Source organism: Chiloscyllium punctatum, chromosome 11 (genome assembly GCF_047496795.1).
Source record: "Chiloscyllium punctatum isolate Juve2018m chromosome 11, sChiPun1.3, whole genome shotgun sequence".
Classification (NCBI taxonomy): domain Eukaryota; kingdom Metazoa; phylum Chordata; class Chondrichthyes; order Orectolobiformes; family Hemiscylliidae; genus Chiloscyllium; species Chiloscyllium punctatum.
Window position 1 is genome coordinate 97,786,872 of NC_092749.1, and position 23,546 is coordinate 97,810,417.

A 23,546-nucleotide genomic window follows, 5' to 3' on the forward strand; every position below is an offset into this window, starting at 1 on the left:
GATAGTGGAAAAGAGGGAGGAGCAGCCAAGGATGGTCTCAATTTTAACGACACAAAAATCCGTGAGTTCCTGTTCCTGTTGGTGAAGGTGAAGGTGGAGGAGACAGCGATGAGGGTTGAAGAAGACAGTTTCCAGAAAAGGAAATAACATGAGATTATTGATCCTGGATGATCTGGAACATTTCGGTAGAAAAGATTTGTGTTGATAGCGGGTCTTTCATTGCCTCAGTAGTTCCAAATCATCTTACAGTTTGGAAGTGTTTTTGCAGCATAGTCAGTGTTGTGATGTAGGGAATGCAGCAAATTTGCACACAGCAAAGTCCTGGAAATGCCACTGTGATAATGACAAGAGATTCTCTTTTAGTGATGGCCAAAACATGGTGGAGAACCTCCTGATTCCTTCAGAATAATGCCACGGGATCCTCTACATCCAGCTGAGAGTGTGGATGGGGCTTCCTCAGCATGTCCTGTTGGATATTTATGCTGTCCCTCCATTTCTCGGATCACAGAGCTCTGTGTTGACTGGATGTGTGGTTTGACCTGGTCATGTTCTAGCTGTAGCCCTGTTTGTGCTAGGGCAATGCTTTGCTGTTGGCAATCTAAGCCTAAATAGTCCAGAGTTAGGCAGGAGTATGAATGCCACTAAAGGAAATAGTTTGTCATCCCACATTGGCAAGCACAGCTCTACCAAGTGGCTTGACTTGGGGATTGTTTATGTTTAAGGCATTTTGTTGACCAAGGAAGATTTTGTATCTGGGGGCGGCGTGGTGGCTCAGTGGGCCCCAGGTTCAGTTCCACCCTCAAGCGACTGTCTTTGTGGAGTTTGCACATTCTCCCCATGTCTGCATGGGTTTCCTTCGGGTGCTCTGGTTTCCCCCCACAGTGCAAACATGTGCAAGTTATGTGGATTGGCCATGCTAAGTGGTCCATAGTGTCCAGGAATGTATTGATTTAATGGATTAGCCATGGAAAATGCAAGGCTACAGGGTTAGGGTAAGAGGGTGGTCTGAGTGGGATACACTTTGGAGGGTCTGTGTGGCCTCAGTGGGCTGAATGGCATGCTTCCACACACTATTCTATGTAAAACTAGTCATAGTAAAGGTGACCATGTCAACTGTAAACAATTGCTGTAAAAGATGATATGGCACACTAATGCCCTTTAGGGAAGGAAATGTACCATCTTTTACCAGATTTTGGATTAGTGGTGCTGGAAAAGCACAGCAGTTCAGGCAGCATCCGAGGAACCTACCATCTTTTACCAGGTCTGACCTAGCCTATATGTGACTTCAGACCCACAGAAATGTGTATGACTCTTAACTGCCTTCTGAAATGACCCAGCAAGCCACTCAGTTCAATGGCTGTTTGGGAAGAGCAATAATTACATGCCTTGCCTACAACACCCACATCCTGTGAAAGAATTAAAAATAACGTCTGAATTTATTTTATATCAAATTCAACAAAACATAGTTGGTTTGACTCCCCTACAGATTCAAAAAGATTCACAAATGTACTTTGCAGGCACAGTCCCAGAGTTGGAGTGAGGACATTCATAACATCACAATAGAAGAATAAGCTTGTTTCAAAGACGTACACGAGGATAAGGAGCTTCTGTCTTTATAGTTCCATATTTCATAGTGCTCTGCAGTGTATGAAGTGGAGCTGTAGCAATGCAAGATGCTGTTGTTATAGTTCCTATTGAAAAGAACTCCTGTTGCTATGTAAATAAACAGCAACAAACTGCACAAAGACCCACAAACCGCACCTGAAATGAATGTCCAGTTGATCCGTTTTGGGTGGCAAATATTGAAGGTGAACACCCTTCTCTTATTGAATTCATGTCATTGGATCTTTTGCAACCACCTGAGTTTAACATAATATCTGAAATATAGCAATAGTGTTAGGATTACTGCTTATCATCCTTCATATTACTGAAGTGTGCATGTGTCTCTGGAATGGAGCTTGAACCTAAAACCATTTGACTAACAGCAGGAAGGATTCAAGCTTATACTTTACGCAGTGGAGTTGATGTTGTAAACTGAATACTTCATGGTGATGTGTGTAGTTTTAATCTGCTCATTAGGTTGGTCACTGAGCATCTGATTAAGTATTTTCATACAGGTTCATAATTCCTTGAAAGTGGACTAGCAGGTAGACAAGGTAGTAAAGAAGGCATTTGGTATGCTTGCCTTTATTGGTCAGTGCATTGAGGACAGGAATTGGGAGTCATGTTGCGGCTATCCAGGTCACTATTGGAATACTGCGTTCAATTCTGGTCTTCCTGCTCTCGGAAAGGATTTGTTAAATTTGAAAAGGTTCAGAAAAGATTTGCAAGGATATTTCCAGGATTGGAAGGTTTGAGCTATACGGAGAGGCTGAATAGGCTGGGACTGTTTTCCACAGAGCATTGAAGGCTGAGGGGTGACCTTATAGAAGATTATAAAATCATGAGGGGTGTGGATAGGGTGAAAAGCCACAGTCTTTTCCCCAAGGTAGGGGAGTCCAAAACTAAGGGGCACAGGTTTAGGGTGAGAGGGGAAAGTGATCTAAGGGGCAACATTTTCATGCAGAGTGTGGTTCATGTATGGAATGAGCTGCCAGAGGAAGTGGTGGAGGCTGGTACAATTTACAGCATTTAAAAGTCATCTGGATGGATATGTGAATTGGAAGGGTTTAATGGGATATGGGCCAAATGCTGGCAAATAGGACTAGATTAACTTAGAATATCTGGTCAGCATGGATGGACCAATGTGTCTGTTTCCATGCTGTACAGCCTGTGACTCTATATACATTTATATATAAAACATATTGTAAATATTTTTATGCAGTGGACATTGTGTGACACCACACTTCAAAACGCTGTAGCAAATCTTGGAAATGATGTATTGAGCCTATGTGCTAGTATATACCAGTACAGGTATTGTGTAACATTTCATATCCACAGGGGTGATGATCCAGATTAATACTTAGTGTAAGTAAACAAAAGGTACATGTTTATAGTTATACATTTTTTTGTGACATAAGGTCTGCATGGTTGCATTTGATATCATTGTTTCCACTCCAACAACTCCCCAAATCCCCTAATAGAAGGCATTTACCTTTATTGCTGAATAGCCATTCTTTTGACAGTATGATCTGATGGCTATAATGCATCTTGTATGTGCATTTCTTGGTAGTCTGGCAGGACAAGGCCTATTGGTGGGGATGGGGTTGGGGGAAGGTGGTTATCCATCCCATAACCTTCAACACATCAAAACACAAGGGTGGTGACTGCATGGGAACGCCATTGTCTCATAAGTTTCCCTGCATCCTACACCCATTCCTCATTTGGACATATATCATCCCTGCAAGGTTTCTAGTTCAAAGTCAGGGAACTCTATTAGTAAAACAAGAGCTTCTTTAAATATTGATAAAGGAAGAGAAAGGCCAAATAAACATAGAGAATGGTGCTGGGGAAACAATATTGGGGAATCAAAAGATGGCAGAAGAATTGAATAAATGCTTTGCATCAATCTTCATTGGTAGAAAACACTAATAGCCTTCCAAAAATACGAAATAGTCAAAAGACAAAAGGGGCAGAGAAAATAAATAGAAATAACAATCACTAGAGAAAATGTACTGGGAAAACTAAAGACCTTGGATCTAATGAGATGCATCTTAGAATTATTTAAGGAAGTACCAAAAACACAATTAATGTACTGGCAGTAATCTTCCAAGATTCCTTCAATTCTGGAGAAGTCCCAGAGTGGGATCCTGGTTGAGGCCATCCTCATGCGCACCCAAACAGATATAACAGGTGAGAAGAATAATTTATTATCTACCTCACCTTGGCAGTGTTAATGGTGCTAATCTGTGTCCTGAACAGAAAATAACCCATTGTCACCTGAAATTAACCTAATTAATATTATAGAGTCATAGAGATGTACAGCACGGAACAGAGCCTTCAGTCCAACTCATCCATGCTGACTAGATATCCTAAATTAATTTGGTCCCATTTGCCAGCATTTGGCCCATATCCCTCTCAACCCTTCCTATTAAGATACCCATCCAGATACCTTTTAAATGTTGTAGTTGTACCAGCCTCCATCACTTCCTCTAGCAGCTCATTCCAGACACACACCAGCCTCTCTGTGAAAAATTTGCTCCTTAGATCCCTCTTAAATCTTTCCCCTCTCACCTTAAATCTAATTTTGGACTTCCCTACCCTTGGGAAAAGATTTGCCTATTTACCATCACTATGCCCCTCAGGATTTAAATTAAATTAGATTCCCTACAATGTGGAAACAGGCCCTTCAGCCCAACCAGTCCTCTGAAGAGTAACCCAACCAGACCCACTTCCCTCTGACTAATGCACCTAACACTATGTATAATTTAGCATGGCCAATTCACCTAACCTGCACATCTTTGGACTGTGGGAGAAAACCGGAGCACCCGGAGGAAACCCACACAGACATGGGGAGAATGTGCAAACCCCACACAGACAGTTGCCCAAGGCTGGAATCGAACCTGGGACCCTGATGCTGTGAGGCAGCAGTGCTAACTACTGAGCCACGTGCCACCCTAGTTATCAATCTCTATCAGGTCACTCCTCAGCTTCCAACACTCCAGGGAAAATAGCCCCACTCTGTTCAACCTCTCCCCATAGCTCAAGCCCTCATTCTTGAAAATCTTTTCTGAACCCTTTCAAGTTTCGCAACGTCATTCCAATAGGAAGGAGACCAGAATTGCATGTAGTATTCCAATGATGGAAATCGCTCGTTTTGTTTTTGACCATCGTGTCAAGATTAGTTAGGGAATGCTTGATTTCACAGGGTCGTCATGTGCTTGAGCCTTTGGGATATAGAGGGGAGTGGCATGCCAGTTGACTTCCTGAATTGATCGTTGAATCTACTCTCCTTCATGATACGAGAGAATATGTGACACATTACCATGTTCCGGATCATATTTTTTGGCATTTACACTTGAGAAATCGAAACAACTGAATGCACTACAAGAATTAATTAACAGCGCTTGCATCTGTGGGGGAGATTGTAGCTTCATTGGCCAGTCACTCACCCCCTGGACAAGAAAGGAGGTAAAGGTCAAATTTTCTCTGCATTCAAGTGACACAAAGATGGAAGGATCACAAACCAGCATTCGTTGCCAGCAGCAAGAGTCCACCTAGTTAATATATTAGAGTTGGTCAAAAAAGAAGACAAACACAAGATTTTGCTCACCTTTAAGGATTGTCTACTGTATACACTTATTTACCAAGTCATTGGATGGATTACAGAGCCTGGCATTTAAAAGAACAAAAAAGCCCTCATTCTTGGGATATGCTTATGGCTGACACTTTATTGCTCATCCTTAAATTCCTTGGAGAGTGTGTTGGTGAGCCTTCTAGAAATGACCTGCTTCTTGATTTTACAAAGGTCATTGTCCCACCACAGTGCTCTTGGATCATAAAGTCCCTACAGTTTGGAAGCAGGCTTTTTGGCCTATCGAGTCTGCACTGAACCTTTGAAGAACATCCGACCCAGACCCACATCCTAACCTATCCCTGTAACCCTGCATTTCCCATGGTTAACCGACCTAACCTACACACCCTTGGACCCAATGGGCAATTTAGCTCGGCCAATCAATCCAGCCTGTGCATCTTTGTCCTTTTCCAAAATGTTAGAGAGGAAGTATGTACAAAGTTTCAAAGGCTCACTCTGGCATCTAATCCTTTGGAGAGGAGGGGTTCATTTTGTACACCTTTGAGGCAGCATAGTATAGATGTAGATATTGAATTACAAAATGGAACTTTAAATTGTGAGGGATATGGCTGTGCCTGCAGGAAAAGCCAGCTGCATAAACCCTGAGAATGACAGGAGGAAAAAAAAATTTTGTTTTTTTAAGGGTCCAAGGGCCAAAGAGAGGAACTGTCAAAATGGTCTATTAACTTTGATTTTATGCAACTGGTTTCTCTCCCCTTGGTTAGTCCCTGGGCCATAACAAAGCCTGTGTGCTATGCTTCAGTTTTTGTTAGTATCTTCAAGATTTCTAATGTGATGATACTGTAACTTTATTTTGTCCTGGTTTGTTTTAAGAGAGAAATTCGAATAAAGGGAGATGAGCTGAGTGAACAGTTTGGGAGGGTTGAGCTTTTTTTTAAACTAACCCTGAATAGCTCTCACACATTATGATATTTGGGTAGCAGCAGGAGCTGCTGGAGTCTCAACAGAGTTGTAAATTTCAGTGAATATCTCCTGGCAATTACTCTCTCTGAATTTTCTCTTGATGTTTTTATTTCCACCTGGATTGGAGGACTGTATGTGAGAATTATGTGTCTGAATTTGCTTTTTTTGCCAAGGGGTATGTTTATGGAATGTTACTATATTGAAACAGTTGATTAGTAATAGTTACAGCATCTATTAGTCTGTTAAGTTTTCCAATGGAGATACTAAAATTCCTTTCTCTTTGGTTGTATTTTAACTATAGTGTTTAAATAAATTGTGTTTTGCTAATGTCAAGTAGTTTGACCGGTCGCGTTGCATCAGGAACAGTCACTTTACATTTGCCTTTAACATAAAAAAAAGTTAGGGTTAAGGCTTCCTTCTCAAAATGTTTTGAGGTAGTCTGGTCTGGTCTATAACACTTAACTTCTCTAATATACTTGTTCATCTTGTTTTTTTTAAATCATGGTATTGTACTACATCTGCAATGTTGGCATTATTCTAATATTTTGGCTCTGTACCAACAATTTCTTGTGCTTTTTCTCTTCCTCTCGTTCCAGGTGTCGGAGCAGATTGGAAGCTCAGAAGGTATATGATTTGGTTGAAAGTTGCAAATGGTGATATTAGCAATTTGGTTTTCCCAATATTTCAGTCGAGCTATTAACCCCTTCAAAGGGAACCAAGTTAACATTTGATTATCTAAACAATAGTGGAATATTGTAGGGACATCTAAAAACTCATTGGACTGCCGATGTCGAAAATGGTAATCGTTAGGGTAACAATTGTGAGGTTCTTTGAAAACTGATCTTCAGCTCAACTTACACTATTGCTACATGTTTGCCTTTTTTTGGCAGTTGATTTCTGTGGAATTACACAGATTTTAGAGTGCAGAGTTCCATCTAACTGAACAAATGGTCTCTGTGTCTCTCACAGACTGGGAAAACCAAATTTTAAAGATCAAAAATCCAGATCTCAGGGGCTGGGTTAAATTATCTCCCTCAATTCCTTCTGATTTTAGCAATGATGAAATGCTGTTGTTGTATGTAGTGATGGTTGTTCTTCACTGAGAAGTACAGTGGAACTTCTAATTCTGTCTCATTTTCATTTCCACAGCAGCAGGGAAAGGAAAATTCACAGTATTTTGACTCACCCATAAATTCATATTTGCATGCACTGCTGATTATTGTTCACTTCCAATAGCTAGTTGTCTTCCACCTCTGAAAGCCCACATATTTTCATCTTTGACACTATTTCAAACAACATGGTTTATTGGCCGCCTAAAACTGCATACAAAGGTACTTACAGCAGAGGTAGAGATCTCATGGCTATGGCAAGCTAGCCAATACAATAAGTACACTTGCATTTCTCCAAACATTCTCATTGCACACCAAGGAACAGAGGCTGTTGAGGGAGTGCCACATTCTCTATCTCACAGCAGAGCCCTGGAGATAACTGATGAAACACAGTTTGACGTTAACTTTGGAACAGCTGTGAAGCAGAGCACTGCGAAGTTTGGAAATTCTAGAATCAAATCTATCTTGAAGCAGGAGTTGAATTCATCAGTGAAACCGAATGTTCATCCGCCTGTGTGTATGATATGAAACAAGGAAAGTTTACCCATTGTGTTTTTATTGATCCTCCAGGGAATCTTTGACCCAGTGGTGGAAAATCCAGTTTTACGTGACCAACTGAATCATTATCGGGTAGCTTCTGAAACAGCTCGCAGTGAACTGGCTGCACTGCAGGTCAAATATAAAGGCAGTCAGACTGAGGTAATCTGAAATACCGAGGAAGTGGCGGATAAGTGAAGACTAATTGCCTGATGGCTATTTCAGAATTTTCTTTTATTCAGATAACTTTGAGTGGATTTTCAACCTGTGTTAAGGAGGCTGTTGATCCACCCGACACAGACTTAACAGAAGCCTTTAATTACCAAGCACAGGGTCTGGCTTTTGTACAATCCTTGGGTATTTTCCTGCACTGTCCTTTCCTGAACCTGTTGGAGGTTTGTGTAAATATTTGGAGTTCGGGTACCAGTTGCAGTTGTAAGTATGTATGCCAAGCTGGGAATTTGGATTGCAGATGTTTCTAGGTGACATCCTCAGTGCTGAGGAGCCTCCTGTGAAGCGCTGCTGTACTGGGTCAGTTGGAATTTATTTGGTTTCTCTTGCACTGCTTCTGGTTGCCTGTTCCGGTTGTTCAATGGAGTGGTTGGTATATTGGGTTGAGGTCAATGTGTTTATTGACGGAGTCCGTGGATAAGTACCAGGCTTCTAGGAATTCTCCGGCTGTCCTGTGTTTGGCTTGTCCTATTATGGCTATGCTGTCCCAGTCGAATTGGTGGTCCTTGGCGTCTGCGTGTATAGCTACTAGGGACAGCTGGTCATGGCGTTCAGTAGCTAGTTGATTTTCATGAGTGCAGCTCGCAAGTTGTCTGCCTGTTTGTTCTATATAGTGTTTTGAGCTGTCTCTGCATGGAATCTTGTACACCACATTTGTCCTCCATGCGATGGGTGTAGGGTCTTTTGTTCTGGTGAGTTGTTGTCTGAGTGTGGCTGTCGGTTTATGTGCTGTCATAAACCTGAGTGGTCAGAGCAGTCTGGCTGTCAGTTCCGAGACATTTATTAGATAAGGTAGACTGGTTAGTGTGTTGGATCATGGTATGGCCTCGTCGCATTGTTTGTCTGCCAGGCATCTGCAGATGAAGTTGCGGGGATATCCGTTCTTGGTGAAGACTTTGTAGAGGTGCTCTTCTTCTCTTCATAGGTCGGGAGTGCTGCAGTGTGTTGCAGCCCTTTTGAACAGGGTCCTGGTGCAGCTTCGCTTGTGTGTGTTTGGGTGGTTGCTGTTGTAGCTCAGGATCTGGTCCATGTGTGTGGCTTTTCTGTACCCTTTTGAGGTGCATTCCCTGTCATGTGCTCTTTCTACCGTCACATCCTGGAATGGGAATGAATTGTTGGTTTCCTCCTGTATCGTCAATCTGATCCCTGTGAGCATGGTGTTAAAAATCCAGTGTGTGTTCTTGATTCCTGTTCACTTAATAATTACAAAAGTGTCATCCACGTATCTGATCCACGTATCAGAGTTTGGGTTGGATTTGTGGGAGGATTGTTTGTTCCAGTCTTTGCATCACTGCTGCTGCTACGAGCCCGGAGATGGGTAAGCCCATAGATGTTCCATTGATCTGTTCATATATATGGTTGTTGAATGGGAAGTGTGTCATCAAGCACAGGTCTAGTAGCTTGAGTGTGCAGCCATTGTTGATTGGTTCCCTGTCGTGCCGTCTGTTCTGTTTGTCCAGGAGGTTGGCCATTGTCTCTCTGACTAAGGTTTTGCCAATCGAAGTAAACACTTTATATTCAAAGCCATAAATATGAGCAAAGCAATGGGACATCATTGGCTCATAGCAGAAGCAGTGGTGCAAAGACTGGGAAAATTGGCCTTCCACAAATTCAACCCAAACTCTGGATCTGAAATGTGGGTGGCACTTTTGTAATTATTAAGAGAACCGAAATCGAGAACACAAGCTGGATTTTTAACACCATGCTCACAGGGATCAGATTGACGAGGAGGAAACCAACAATCCACTCCCATTCCTGGATGTGATGGTAGAAAGAACACATGACGGGGAATGCACCTCAAAAGTGTACAGGAAAGCCACACACATGGACCAGATCTTGTACTACAACAGCAACCACCCAAACATGCACAAGAGAAGCTGCACCAGGATCCTGTTCAAAAGAGCTGCACACTGCAGCACTCCTGACCTATGAAGAGAAGAAGAACACTTCTACAGAGTCTTCACCAAGAATGGATATCCCTCAACTTCATCCGCAGAAGCCTGGCAGACAAACAATGCAACAAGGACATACCACGACAACACACTAACCAGTCTACCTAATCTAATAAATGTCTCGGAACTGACAGTCGGACTCCTCTGACCACTCAGATTTATGACAACACATAAACCGACAGCCGCACTCAGACAACAACTCACCAGAACAAAAGACCCGTGTGCAGGACAAACGTGGTGTACAAGATTCCTTGCACAGACTGCACAAAAAGCTCTATAGAACAAACAGGCAGACAACTAGTAATCCGCATTCATGAACATCAACCAGCCACTAAACGCCATGACCAGCTGTCCCTAGTATCTACACCCACAGACAACAAGGAACACAAATTCGACTGGGACAATACAACAATAATAAGACAAGCCAAACTGAAGACAGCCAGAGAATTCCTAGAAGCTTGGCATGTCCATGGACTCCGTCAATAAACACATTGACGTAGACCCAATATACTGAGCACTTCAACGAACAACTGGAAGCAACAGGAATGAAACCAAATAAATTCCAACCGACACAGTACAGCAGCACTTCACAGGAGGCTTCAAAGCACTGAGGATGTCACCTGGAAAGGGGACAAAATGTCTGCAAACCAACTTTCCAGCTCAGCAAAAATATTCTCAACAACTGCACCCATTGTTTGGAGTTGATCAGGCTCCTTCTTTGCCTAGGTGTTCCTCCCACCAGCCCGGCCGATCCTTGATACCAGTGGATATCTGTATTTTCCTTGCCTTGCAGTCATTGTTTAGCCATTTCACTTCCACTTAACATGATGGCAGTATCCCTAGTGCCGCCCTCCTTGCATTCCTGTTCAGGGCTGAGGAATTGGAATGTTTTCTCATAATCCTAATCCCTCCAATATCAGGGATCAGCCTCATCAAACATCTCCACAGAATTTTTAACGTTGACATTTCTCTTCTGTCTTGCTCATCAGACTTGATTGCTGTGATCAAGGTAAAGTAAACACAGTCCTACCAGATCATAGGGCTACTCTCCCATTAGAGAGAGAGATGACTGGTGGTGGTTTAACCTGAAGGTCACCATAAAGTGAGGGGAGAGGTTAAGATGGAGAGTCTTGCATGGTAACCTCAGCCAGTGCAGGAATTGAACCCATTCTATTCATGTTATTTTGTGTTGCAAACCAGCCATCCAGCCAACTAAGCTAATCAACACCCACTCCATTCAAGTTCAGTCTGACTAAAGCAACCTCAAGTGAAGAATTAACTTGCATTCATATGACCTTTACAAAGTCAGGGCATCTCTCATTGCCTCAGTGTCAGTTAAATCTTTCAGTGTTTTTTGCTCACCAACACCTCCGCCTACTGCCCCTTGACCGTGACCCCATCTGTCCTCACCATTCCATCATCTCCCAAACCATCCACAACCTCATCACCTCAGGGGATCTCCCATCCACAGCCTCTAACCTCATAGTTCCCCAAACCTGCACCACCCAGTTCCACCTCTTACCCAAAACCCACACAACCTGACTGCCCCGGTCGACCAATTGTCACCACCTGCTCCTGCCCTGCTGTACTCATCTCCTCATAACCTGATTCCGTCCTGTTCCCCCTTGCCCCATGAACTCCCTGCATATGTTCGAGACACCACCCACGCCTTCCATCTCCTCCATGACTTTTGATTCCCCAATCCACATCACCACATCTTCACCATAGATATCCAGTCCCTATACATGCCCATCCGCCATGACAAACCCCTACAAGCCCTCCATTTCTTCCTCTCCTGTCTATCCAACCAGACCCCTCCACGGACACACTCATTTGATTGGTGGAACTCGTCCTCACCCTCAACAATGTCTCCTTCGAATCCTCCCACTTCCTACAGACAAGAGGGGTAGCCACGGGACCCGCATGGCCCCCAGCTATGCCTGCCTCTTTGGAAGAGAGACTGTTCGAAGTATACTACGGAGTTACATGAGCACCATCCCCCACCTTTTACTCTGCTACATTGATGACTGTATCGACGCTATCTCATGCTCCCACGAGGATGTTGAACAGTTCATCAACTTCAACAACACCTTGCACCCTGACCTCACGATCACATGGACCATCTCCCTCCCCTTCCTGGACCTCTCCATCTCTGTTTCTGGTGACTGACTCAACACTGATATATATTTCAAACCCAATGACTCCCACAGCTATCCTTGACTACACCTCCTCCCATCCACCCCTCCTGTAAAAACAGGATCCCTTACTCCCAATTCCTCCACCTCCCCCATATCTATTCCCAGGAAGAGCAATTCCACTCTAGAACATGCCGATGGCTCCTATTTCAAGGATTGCAATTTCACCTTCCAGTTGATCAAGAATGCCCTTCATCACATCTCCACCATTTGAAGCCCTTGAACCCAACTCCTCCAACCGCAACAAAGATAGAACCCCCTGGTCCTCCCTTCCACCCCATTAATCTCCAGGTACAGCTTTTTATCCTGTGTCATTTTCGCCACCTACAGTCAGGTCCCACCACCAAAAATGTATTGCCCTCCCCACCCCTATCTGCATTCCGCAGAGACCATTCCCTCTGCAATTCCCTCTATAGATCCATGCCCCCCAATAACCCATCCTCTACACCTGGTACCTTCCCCTGCCACTGCACAAAGTGCAAAACCTGCACCCAGACCACCCTCCTCTCCTCTGTCCAAGGCCGGAAAGGATCACTTCAAATCCGGCAGAGTATTTCCTGCACCTCCATCCTCCTCATCTACTGCATCTGTTGCTCTCGATGTTGTCTCCTCTACATTGGGGTGACAGGACGCCAACTTACAGAGTGGTTCTGGGAACATCAAACAACCCCACTGCCCTGTGGCCAACCACTTCAACTCCCCCGCCCACTCCCACAAGGACATGCAAGTCCTGGACCGCCTCCACTTCCAAATCAAAGCCACCCCCCAACTGGAGGAAAACGCCTCATCGTCCACCTCAGGACCCTTCAACCACACGACATCAACATCGGCTTCACCAATTTCCAAATCTCCCCTCCTCCCCACCTCATCCTAGATCCAACCCTCCCACTCAGCACTGCCCTCATGACCTGTCTTACCTGCCAATCTTCCTTCCCACCTATCCGCTCCAACCTCCCCACTGACCTATCACAATTACCTCCCACCTGCGTCTTCCCACCTACCTTTCCTCCAGCCCCAACCCACTCCCCCCAATTTATCTCTCAGCCCCTTTGTCCCTCCTCAATCCTGATGAAGAGCTTATGCTCGAAATGTCGATTCTCCTCCTCCTTGGATGCTGCCTGACCGGCTGTGCTTTTTCAGCATCACACTTTTTGATTCTGAATCTCCAGCATCTGCAGTGCTCACTTTCTCCGCCTTGCATAATTTCAGAAATGTGGAAGCTACTTTGTATAAAACAAGGTCTCTCCAAGAACGGTGGGATGAGTTGAGGGATAACCACTGTTCAGTGCAACTTGCATATTTCTTTGGTTGGAAAAGCTTAAAAAAACAGTGCAAGTAAATCTGCCATAATTCTGTCACACTAATATCAGTCAATAGTTGGGTGAACAGCTCAAGATCAATTGTTTTGAGATTCTGTCTTGTGACTTCCTTTGGATGAGATATTAAACTGTGATTCCACCTTCCCTGTCAGGTCGATATGAAAGATCCCAAGGCACTTGCTCAAAGCACAGGAGTTATTTCTGGGTTCCTGGTCAATGCTTATCACTTAGCCAGGATTATTAAAGCATGTGGAATCATAAAGTCCATACAGTGTGGAAGCAGGCCATTTAGCCGATTGGGTCTCACTACCCCTCCAAAAACCAACCCCCCCCTCCTCTACCTTATTCCTGGAACCCATAGCTAATCCATCTGGCCTACACATCCCTGGACTCTATGAGCAATTTAGCGTGGTCATTCCATCTAACCTGCACATCTTTGGACTGTGGGAGGAAACTGGAGCACCCAGAGGAAACCCATACAGACAGGGGGAGAATGTGCAAACTCCACACAGACTGTTGCCTGAGGGTGGAATCAAATCTGGGTACCTGTGAGGCAGCAGCACCAACCACTGAGCCACTGTGCTGTCCCTAATTTAAGCTAGTCCTTGTCATATGTGGGAACTTGTTGCGTACAAATCAGTAGCCACATTTCTGACATTACAAAAGTGACTACACTATTTTTTCCAAGAATACTTCATTGACTGTAAGAAACTTTTGAAAGTCCTGAGGTTGTAAAACCATGGCAGTGCAATAATCAGGAAAGTATTTGGAATTTTCTGCCTAAAAATGTGGAAAAAATAGCATTCATAGAGACATTCTAGAGCTATTTAGATGAAGGATTCAAATGCCACAGGATACAATATGGACAAATTATGAAAAAAGGTTCTAGAATAAGATGGATGTTTGATAACTGACGCAGACACACTTTCTGTGCTGTAAAAACTCCATGACTGCCAAAGAAAAATAATTGCTCACTCCTGGGGGAAGGAGCAAATCTTATAAAGATGGTTTGAACAGGTTAGGCCTGTACCACTGAATGGAAGAGGTGATCCTACTGCAAAATACAAGGACTTGTGACAACTTCGTAGGGTGGATACTTTGGAAGATGCAGAGATGAGGAGAAATTCATTCTGTCAGAAGTTGATGGAAGTGTGGAATTCTCTTCCTTGAGTTGGTAGTGGAGCTGGGTCTTTAATTTTATTTCAGGCTGAGTTAGATTGTTTTTTTGTTAAACAGGGAGTCATGGGCTATCGGGGGTTGGAAAATAGACCTGAGAGCACAGTCAGATCAACCAGGAGCTTGTGGAATGGGGCAACAGGTTCAAAGGGCCAAATGGCCACCTTCTGCTCCTGTGTTCTATGATTTAAATGTACATGATTTTACAAATGTAGATTGTAGAAAATTAGCTCATTTAGATTTCTTCTCTTGGCTGAAATAAGATGCCAGTTGTTACATGACATTGTCTTTAGAAGTATCATTGCATTCTGTGCTGACCTATTCCATTCATAGCTCACAGACATTTGTCTGAAGCTCACATCTCAAGAGGGTTATATCCAGGAGCTAAAGGCAGAAGTTGAAAGCTACAAGATGGACAACACGAGACAGCAGTCGCTCATTGGTTGCTTGAGAGAGAGAATCCTGGAATCTGAGGAGAAGTCCAGAACACTGCTTTCTTCAAAGACTGAAACTGAAGTAACTCTGCAGGTTTTACAGAACGAGAACAAGGAACTCCGACAGAGGAATACAGAATTAGAGAGCAAACTCAGGTAGGCCTCTTTGTTTATTACACCAGTTGAAATTCTATTTTCTGTTTAATTCTTTTGGAGCAGTGTTTTCCAAACGTGATCCCAATGTGATGTTATTTAAGTGCCTCAGGCTTTGTGTGTCTTGAGTGGGCTGTTGGGCTTTAGCTCCTAATTTTGGGGGATGGGGAGAGTGGGTGAGCCTTGGAGCTGTTAGGATCTAATCTATTGTCTGTGGGGTCCTGATCCCCAGTTGGAAACACTGCGTTAGAACTACACTTGTATGAACATATGAATCAGGAGCAGGGGTTTGGCCTCTCCACTATTTAACAAAACCATGGCTGATCTGATTGTGGCCCTCACTTTCCTACCTTCCTCCAATATCCTTTGACACCCTTGTTATTAAAGAATTAACCTAACTCTGTCTTAAAAATAATCAATGGCCCTATATTGAACTTTCCCTAGGGAAGTGAGTTTCGAAGACTGTGTTTTTGTTTTTAGAGAGAATGTTTTCCACTAAACTCCAATCTGTTGTGTAAGTTGTTTGGGTGTTTAGTTCTTAGACTCTCAGGCATCTAAGGAAGCTAGCTAGAAATGTAAAAATAGATAGGTATTTAATATGGAAAAGAGTGTATTGATCCTCCAGAGGGTGAGAATGTGGAGTTAATAGTAGATAATAAGAAAATGAAGGATGAAATAAACTTCAATACAGACCATACAAAAGTCATCCCACTGAGGTGGAAGGGAAAGAATAATTTAGTGAAATTATAGTGAAATCACTAGGGAAGTGGTGCTGAACAAATGGGTGGAGCTATGATCCCCAGGTCCTGGTCTTAAAAGAGGCAGTAATATTAAGATTGTGGATGCATTGGTGTTAATTTTCCAAAATTCACCAGTTTCTAGAAATATTCCATCAGTTTGGAAAACAGTAAATATGACAAAAGAAAGAAAGTTGGCAGAAGACTGAAAACTAAAGGCCAGTTATCTTTATACCTTTCACATGGAAGACCATTAAGATGATTACAGCTGGGGCATTTTGAAAACTCAAGCTAATCTGAAATTGTTAATGTTGTGTTGGAAAAGAGAAATCATGTTTTACTAATCCTGTGGGGTCTGTGGAGGAGTAGTGTCCCCTGTGGATAAAGGGGATCCTATAGATGTACTGTACTTGGATTTCCAGAAAGCATTTGAGAAACTAGCTCTCAAAACGTTATTGCGCAGTATAGAAGCTCTGATAAAGGGGGTAAGATATTAACTTGGCTAGAAGATTGGTTGGATAGCAGAAAACAGGGTATGCATAAATGTGTATTTTTCTGATTGGATGTGAAGAATGGAGTCCTGCAGGGGTCTGTGCTGGGGCTTCAACTTTAGTATCAGTGTCCCGGATGAAAGGATCTAAGATATGTTCACAGAAGACAGATGGATAGGTCGGAAAGTATGTTGTGAAGAAGACATTAAGAGGTTGCAAACAGACATAGATAATTTGAATGGATAACCATCTAACAGATGGCATATAATGTGGCAATTCAGTAGGAAGAATTAAAAAAAAGTTTACTGAAACAGAATTAACACAGCTATGTGTTCTAGTGCGGAAGCCAGTAAGAATTAGTTTGCAAGTACTGCTAGTAATTAAGAAAGCTAATGGAATTACAAGAGGAATTGAGCGTTAAATCTATTCCATTAAATAGGGCAATGGTGAGTCTACATTTGGAGTACAATGTGCAATGTTGGCCTCCTTACTTCAGGGAGGATGTAAATGTTTTGGAGGCAGTTCAAAGAATGTTTACTAGATGAATCAGAATTAACATTTCGGGTCCAATTATCTTTCTTCAAAGGTCACTAGACCCAAAATATTAACACTGCTTTCTCTCTTCAAATGCTGTCAAACCTACTGAATTCTTCGAGCAATTTCTGTTTTGTTTCTGATTGCCACCATTCACAACTCTGTTTTTTTTTAAAATAGATTATTGCCTGGGATGGGCAGCTTGTCATGAGGGGCATGGAGAGGGTGAATAGACGAGGTCTCTTCCCTGTGGCGGGGGAGTCCAAAACTAGAGGGCATAGGTTTACGCTGAGAGGGGAAAGACTTAAATTGGACTTGAGGGGCAACTTTTCCACGCAGACGGTGGTTCGTATGTTGAACGAACTGCCAGAGGAAGTATCGACATTGTGGTGCTGGAAAAGCACAGTAGGTCAGGTAGCATCCGAGGAACAGGAAAATCGACATTTTGGGCATAAGCCCTTCATCAGAATCACCTTCTTGATGAAGGGTTTTTGCCTGAAACGTTGATTCTCCTGCTCCTTGGATGCTGTCTGACCTGCTGTGCTTTTCCAGCGCAACTCTCTTGATTCTAATCTCCAGCATCTGTGGTCCTCACCTTCATCTGCCAGAGGTAATGGTAGAGGCTGGCACAATTACAACGTTTACAAGGCATCTGGATGGATATAGGAGAAAGTGAAGACAGCAGATGCTGGAGATCAGAGCTGAAAAATGTGTTGCTGGAAAAACGCAGCAGGTCAGGCAGCATCCAAGGAGCAGGAGAATCGATGTATCGGGCATAAGCCCTTCTTCAGGAATGAGGAAGGTGTGCCAAGCAGGCTAAGATAAAAGGTAGGGAGGACGGACTTGGGGGAGGGGCATTGGGAATGCGATAGGTGGAAGGAGATTAAGGTGAGGGTGATAGGCCAGAGAGGGGTTGGGGGCATAGAGGTCGGGAAGAAGATTGCAGGTCAAGAAGGCGGAGCTGAGTCCGAGGGTTGGGACTGAGATAAGGTGGGGGGAGGGGAAATGAGGAAGCTGGAGAATTCTGCATTCATCCCTTGTGGTTGGAGGGTTCCTAGGCAGAAGATGAGGCGCTTTTCCTCCAGGCGTCGTGTTGCAATGGTCTGGCGATGGAGGAGGCCAAGGACCTGCATGTCGTGGCGGAGTGGGAGGGGGAGTTAAAGTGTTCCGCCACAAGTGTTCCCTCTCTGCCCCCACCCCCTCTCCGGCCTATCACCCTCACCTTAACTTCCTTCCACCTATTGCATTCCTAACGCCCCTCCCCCAAGTCCCTCCTCCCTACCTTTTATCTTAGCGAATCTGGATTGCCCAAACGTTGGCAAATGGGACTAGATTAGGTTGGGATATCTGGTCCGCATGGACGAGTTGAATCAAAGGGTCTGTTTCCATGCTGTACATCTCTATGACTCTATGACTTTTGATGAAAGGTTGGAAAGACTGGGCATCTATCCACTGGAGTTTATAAGGTTGAGGGGTGATTGAAATGAATAAGGTCCTGAATTGTCTGGACAAGGTGAACCCCTACGGAAGGAATGTTTCGTCTTGTGGATGAGTCCAGAACTAGGGACACTTTAAAAATCTGGGGTTGTTGGGGCATTGAAATAGCAAACCGAATGAACCCAGTATCACTATCACCAGATTTGCAACACAGTAAAATTAAAACATTCAATGACCCTCAAAATTGCTCAGCTGTTCCTAACAAGGTCTTGGATGCCAAGTTTATAACTTAAATAAAACTGAACAATTTATTATTAGTAATGCATCTGTAGCAGAACTCAGAAAAAAGGTAATCTAATTAATATTTATGATATAAGCCATATCTCCTTTGATCTAAAGACACCGTCCCCACAACTCATGCACTAACAAACAGACAATATCCATATGTTAGTTTACAAGGACTTGCTGGTTGTATCCCAAATGGCAAACTATAACAAAGGAATTCCATCATCCCAATTATTAGGACACTCTTGACAGTAAAATCAATCAGGATGCAAGCAGGATTGATAACGGTGAACCAGTAGATGAGATATATTCAGGTTTCCAAAGGATATCCCATAGGTATGTGCAAAGCAATTTAATAAGATAATAGCCCATAGTCCCTTAGCATATACAGAGGATTGCTATCTAATAGAAGACAGAGTTGGGATAAGGAGGCATTTTCAGTATGGCAATCTATAACTAGCGGAAGACAATAGGAATCAGTGCTAGGACCACAATTAATCACAATATATGTTAATGACTTGGATAATGGAAGTAAATTAAGTATCGCCAAGTTTGGAGATAACACATAAGACCAATGAGACTACAGTTGGAGGCTACGTTTTTAACTTCAGCGAGAAATTGACCAAAGCATGTGTTGGGTTCTCAATAAACAAGGAAAACTAAACCAGATAAAAAGGACAAAGTTGGAACTTTTGTTGCTTGAGTTGAGTTGTAGCATTGTTGCCTGTCTCTGGGGAGCAATTAAAAGCAAAGTTCACTGGACTTTGTCAAATCAAACAGAAACTCAATGGTGTGAATAATGCAGCGAGTACTCCAGGTAGGGGAACAAAGCAGTGCAAGTGTGTCTTGTTAATATGTTAAAGATAAATTATGATTGGGACAAAAGCCAAAGGAAAAATGTACTTATGATAATGAAAGAAACAGGGAGAGAGATAAAGAGAAACAGAGTCATAGTTAAGATGAATTAAAAAAGAAAATTAAAATAATCGTAATTTGCCATTTCAATAACAGTTTCAATGATGAATGCCTGACCTTCGTGAAATCATTCAATGATGGGCTGCATGACAGGCAGATAGAACAGTATATTTTGCTTGAATTTTGAAGTCACCGGTCAATGGAAGCCTACAGAAGCAGACTTACAGAATTATTCACCTACTTTTTACAGACTCTAATTCTCTTTTCAGAACACTTGGCAAATCAGTAATGGGAATGAAACAAGCGAGAGAGCAAAACAAGAGCAACACCGCTTAGAAGCTTTCAGAACATAAATTGCTTGCTGCTCAGAACCCAATTCACACCAGTTCACTCTTTATTTTCTCTTTATTTTTCAATGTTCTGTGCTTGGCCTGACTTTCCTTCACTGTCCAATTCAACATCCAACCAGCTGTCAGTTCCTGAGCATAGCACTGTGACCTTAGAGAGTAATTAACCTCCATTATCTTTCCAGGCCAGCTCCTAACAACAGACATCTGTATTTTGTTCTTTTTTTGATAAAACAGGCTGAACAAACAAAATTTCAATTGTCAAATTCAACTCGCAGTTCCAAACCGAAAAATAAAAGAAAAGTATTGATAGTCTCCCTTTTTAGGACAGAGATCACCAGAACTTTTATCTCTCCAAGTGTTGTGTTTCAGATTCTCTGGCTCAGAAAGTGCCGGAAGCAAGATCTTTGAATATTGTTAAGGCAGACCTGGTTGGAATGTTGTTAGGCAGTGGATCATGGGTTAGTGAACGTGGATCGGAACGTAGAATTCAAAACACAAACAGATCAGTCATGATCAAATGATTGGTGGAATGAGTTGGAAGAGCCAAGTGACCTACTCTGCTCTTAGTTTGGACGTCTCTACGTTTGCATCTGTCCATTGCATACAGACTCTGATGCAGGTTGTGCTAGATGCCATTTGGATGAATGTGTTGTAATGTGCCTAGTGAGCATTTGCCAAAAGTGTGCAAGAGTAGGCATAGCATTGTGTAAGATTAATTTGATACCACTTTAGATTTCACCACTCCATCTAGCCTCTCACATTCAATTGAATAGACGTTCAGTGATAGGAATCCCACCAGTGCAAATTTGATCATCAACTACTTCAGACATTAGTTGCCAGATGTTCCCTGCTCAGGAGTGTGGTGCTGGAAAAGCACAGCCAGTCAGGCAGCATCCAAGGAGTAGGAGAATCAACATTTCGAGCATAAGCTCTTAATCTGAAATGAGGATGATGAGACCAGCCATTTTGTCATTGAATGGTAGAGCAAACTCGTTTCCTTGTTTCCTGCTGGCCATTGAAACAATTGTTCAGATGCTGTACATTTTCTCAAGTTGTTTGAAGTTGTACAAGTCTCCATTCTGCTCTTTATCACATGTGGGCATCGCTGACAAGGCCAGAATTAATTTTCCATTCTGAATCACCTGAGAGAATGGATGCTGGTCTTTTTTTAAGAGTTACTATACCACACACCTTGTATTTATGTAGAGCTTTTGACATAATGAAACATCCCAAGCCGTTTCACAGGAGGTTATGGTCTTACTGTTTCATAAGATGTAGGAACAGAAGTAGGTCATTCAGCCCATTGAGTTTGCTCCACCATTCAATGAAGAAGTGGCCGGTCTCATCATCCTAATCTCTACTTTGCTATCTTTCCCCCTACCCTTTTGAGAGAAGAAGTTTCTCTTCCTCACTGTCTTAAATGAGCAGCCCCTATGTTAAGATTAAGCCTTCTGGTTCCAGATTCTCCCACAAGGTGAAACAAGCTCTCACCATCCACTTTGCCAAGCCCTTTAAGAATGATGTATTTTTCAGTGAGGTCACTTTTCATTCTTCTAAACTGAAATGAGTACAGGCCCAACACACTCTGCCTCTCATTATAAGAAAATCCCTCCATACCCAGGATCAACATGATTAACCTTCTCTGGACTGACCCCATCTTTCTTTAGATGAGAGGACTGAAACTGTTCACAATGCTTTAGGTGTGACCATGCCTTGTATAGTTTTAGCATGACTTATATTTTTATGTTCAGTTGCCTTTGCAGTAAAGGTCACTATTCCATTTGCCTTCTTTATTACCTACTGAGTGTGGATGCTAGCCTTTTCTTTGTGAATCATGCATGAGGACCTCAAATCCCTCTGTGCTACAGATTTCTAAAGTCTTTGTCCATTTTAAATGATATTCAGCTCCTTTATCCTTCCTGCCAAAATTCATAAGCTCACAGTTTCTCACATTATATTCTGTCTGCCAAGTGTTAGTCCACTCACTTAATATATCTATATCCCTCTCCTTGTGTCCTCACTAGTAGTTGGTTTTCCACCTACATTTGTGTTTTCTGAAAACGTGGCAATAGTACATTCACATCCATTATCCAAGTCATTAATATATATTGTGATTAATTGTGGTCCTAGCACTGATTCCTATTGTCTTCCGCTAGTCATAGATTGCCATACTGAAAATGCCTCCTTATCCCAACTCTGTCTTCTCTTAGATAGCAATCCTCTGTATATGCTAATGGACTATGGGCTGTTATCTTATTAAATAGCCTTGCACATACCTATGGGATACCCTTTGGAAACCTGAATATATCTCACCTACTGGTTCACCGTTATCAATCCTGCTTGCATCCTGATTGATCTTACTGTCAAGAGTGTCCTAATAATTGGGATGATGGAATTCCTTTGTTACAGTTTGCCATCTGGGATACACCCAGCAAGTCCAAAGGATTTAGCCCTTGTGAACTAAGATATGGATATGAGCAGAGAGAACAACTTAAATTAATTAAAGGAGAAACTTAATAAACCAACTCGAGGCTACAGTTGGAGCCTACGTTTTTAATTTCAGAGAGAAATTGGCCAAAGCATGTGTTGGGTGCTCAATAAACAAGGAAAACTAAAACAGATAAAAAGGCCAAAGCTGGAACTTTTGTTGCTGGAGTTGAGTTATAATATTGTTGCCTGTCTCTGGGGAACTATTAAAAGCAAAGTTCACTGGACTCTGTCAAATCAAACAGAAACTCAATGATGTGAATTATGTAGCGAGTACTCCAGGTAGGGGAACAAATCAGTGCATGTGTATCTTGTTAATATTCAAAGTTTGGGAGAAGATTTGTAGCTTGGGTGCTCGTTGTTGTGGTTCTGTTCGCCGAGCTGGGAATTTGTCTTGCAAACGTTTCGTCCCCTGTCTAGGTGACATCCTCAGTGCTTGGGAGCCTCCTGTGAAGCGCTTCTGTGCTGTTTCCTCCGGCATTTATAGTGGCCTGTCTCTGCCGCTTCGGTTGTCAGTTCGAGCTGTCCGCTGTAGTGGCCGGTATATAGGGTCCAGGTCGATGTGTTTGTTGATAGAGTCTGTGGATGAGTACTGTGCCTCTAGGAATTCCCTGGCTGTTCTCTGTTTGGCTTGCCCTATAATAGTAGTGTTGTCCCAGTCGAATTCATGTTGCTTGTCGTCTGTGTGTGTAGCTACTAAAGATAGCTGGTCGTGTCTATCCTTAGTAGCCACACACACAGACGACAAGCAACATGAATTCAACTGGAACAACACTACCATTATAGGGAAAGCCAAACAGAGAACAGCCAGGGAATTCCTAGAGGCATGGCACTCATCCACAGACTCTATCAACAAACACATCGACCTGGACCCAATATACCGGCCACTGCAGCGGACAGCTCGAACTGACAACCGGAAGCAGCAGAGACAGGCCACTATAAATGCCGGAGGAAACAGCACAGAAGCGCTTCACAGGAGGCTCCCAAGCACTGAGGATGTCACCTAGACAGGGGACGAAACGTTTGCAAGACAAATTCCCAGCTCGG

At 42.9% G+C, this 23,546-nt stretch overlaps 1 protein-coding gene across 2 annotated transcripts in view; it reads left to right on the forward strand.

Annotated features, from left to right (window-relative positions):
• The window catches only part of ccdc170 (coiled-coil domain containing 170), a 107,137-nt gene that overhangs the window by 8,269 nt on the left and 75,322 nt on the right, over nt 1-23,546 (forward strand). For both annotated transcript variants that reach the window (XM_072581366.1, XM_072581367.1), the window contains exons 3-5: nt 6,754-6,781; nt 7,837-7,965; nt 15,010-15,266. In XM_072581366.1, coding sequence (XP_072437467.1) covers nt 6,754-6,781; nt 7,837-7,965; nt 15,010-15,266 — 414 coding nt within the window. The remainder of the gene's footprint in view (nt 1-6,753; nt 6,782-7,836; nt 7,966-15,009; nt 15,267-23,546) is intronic.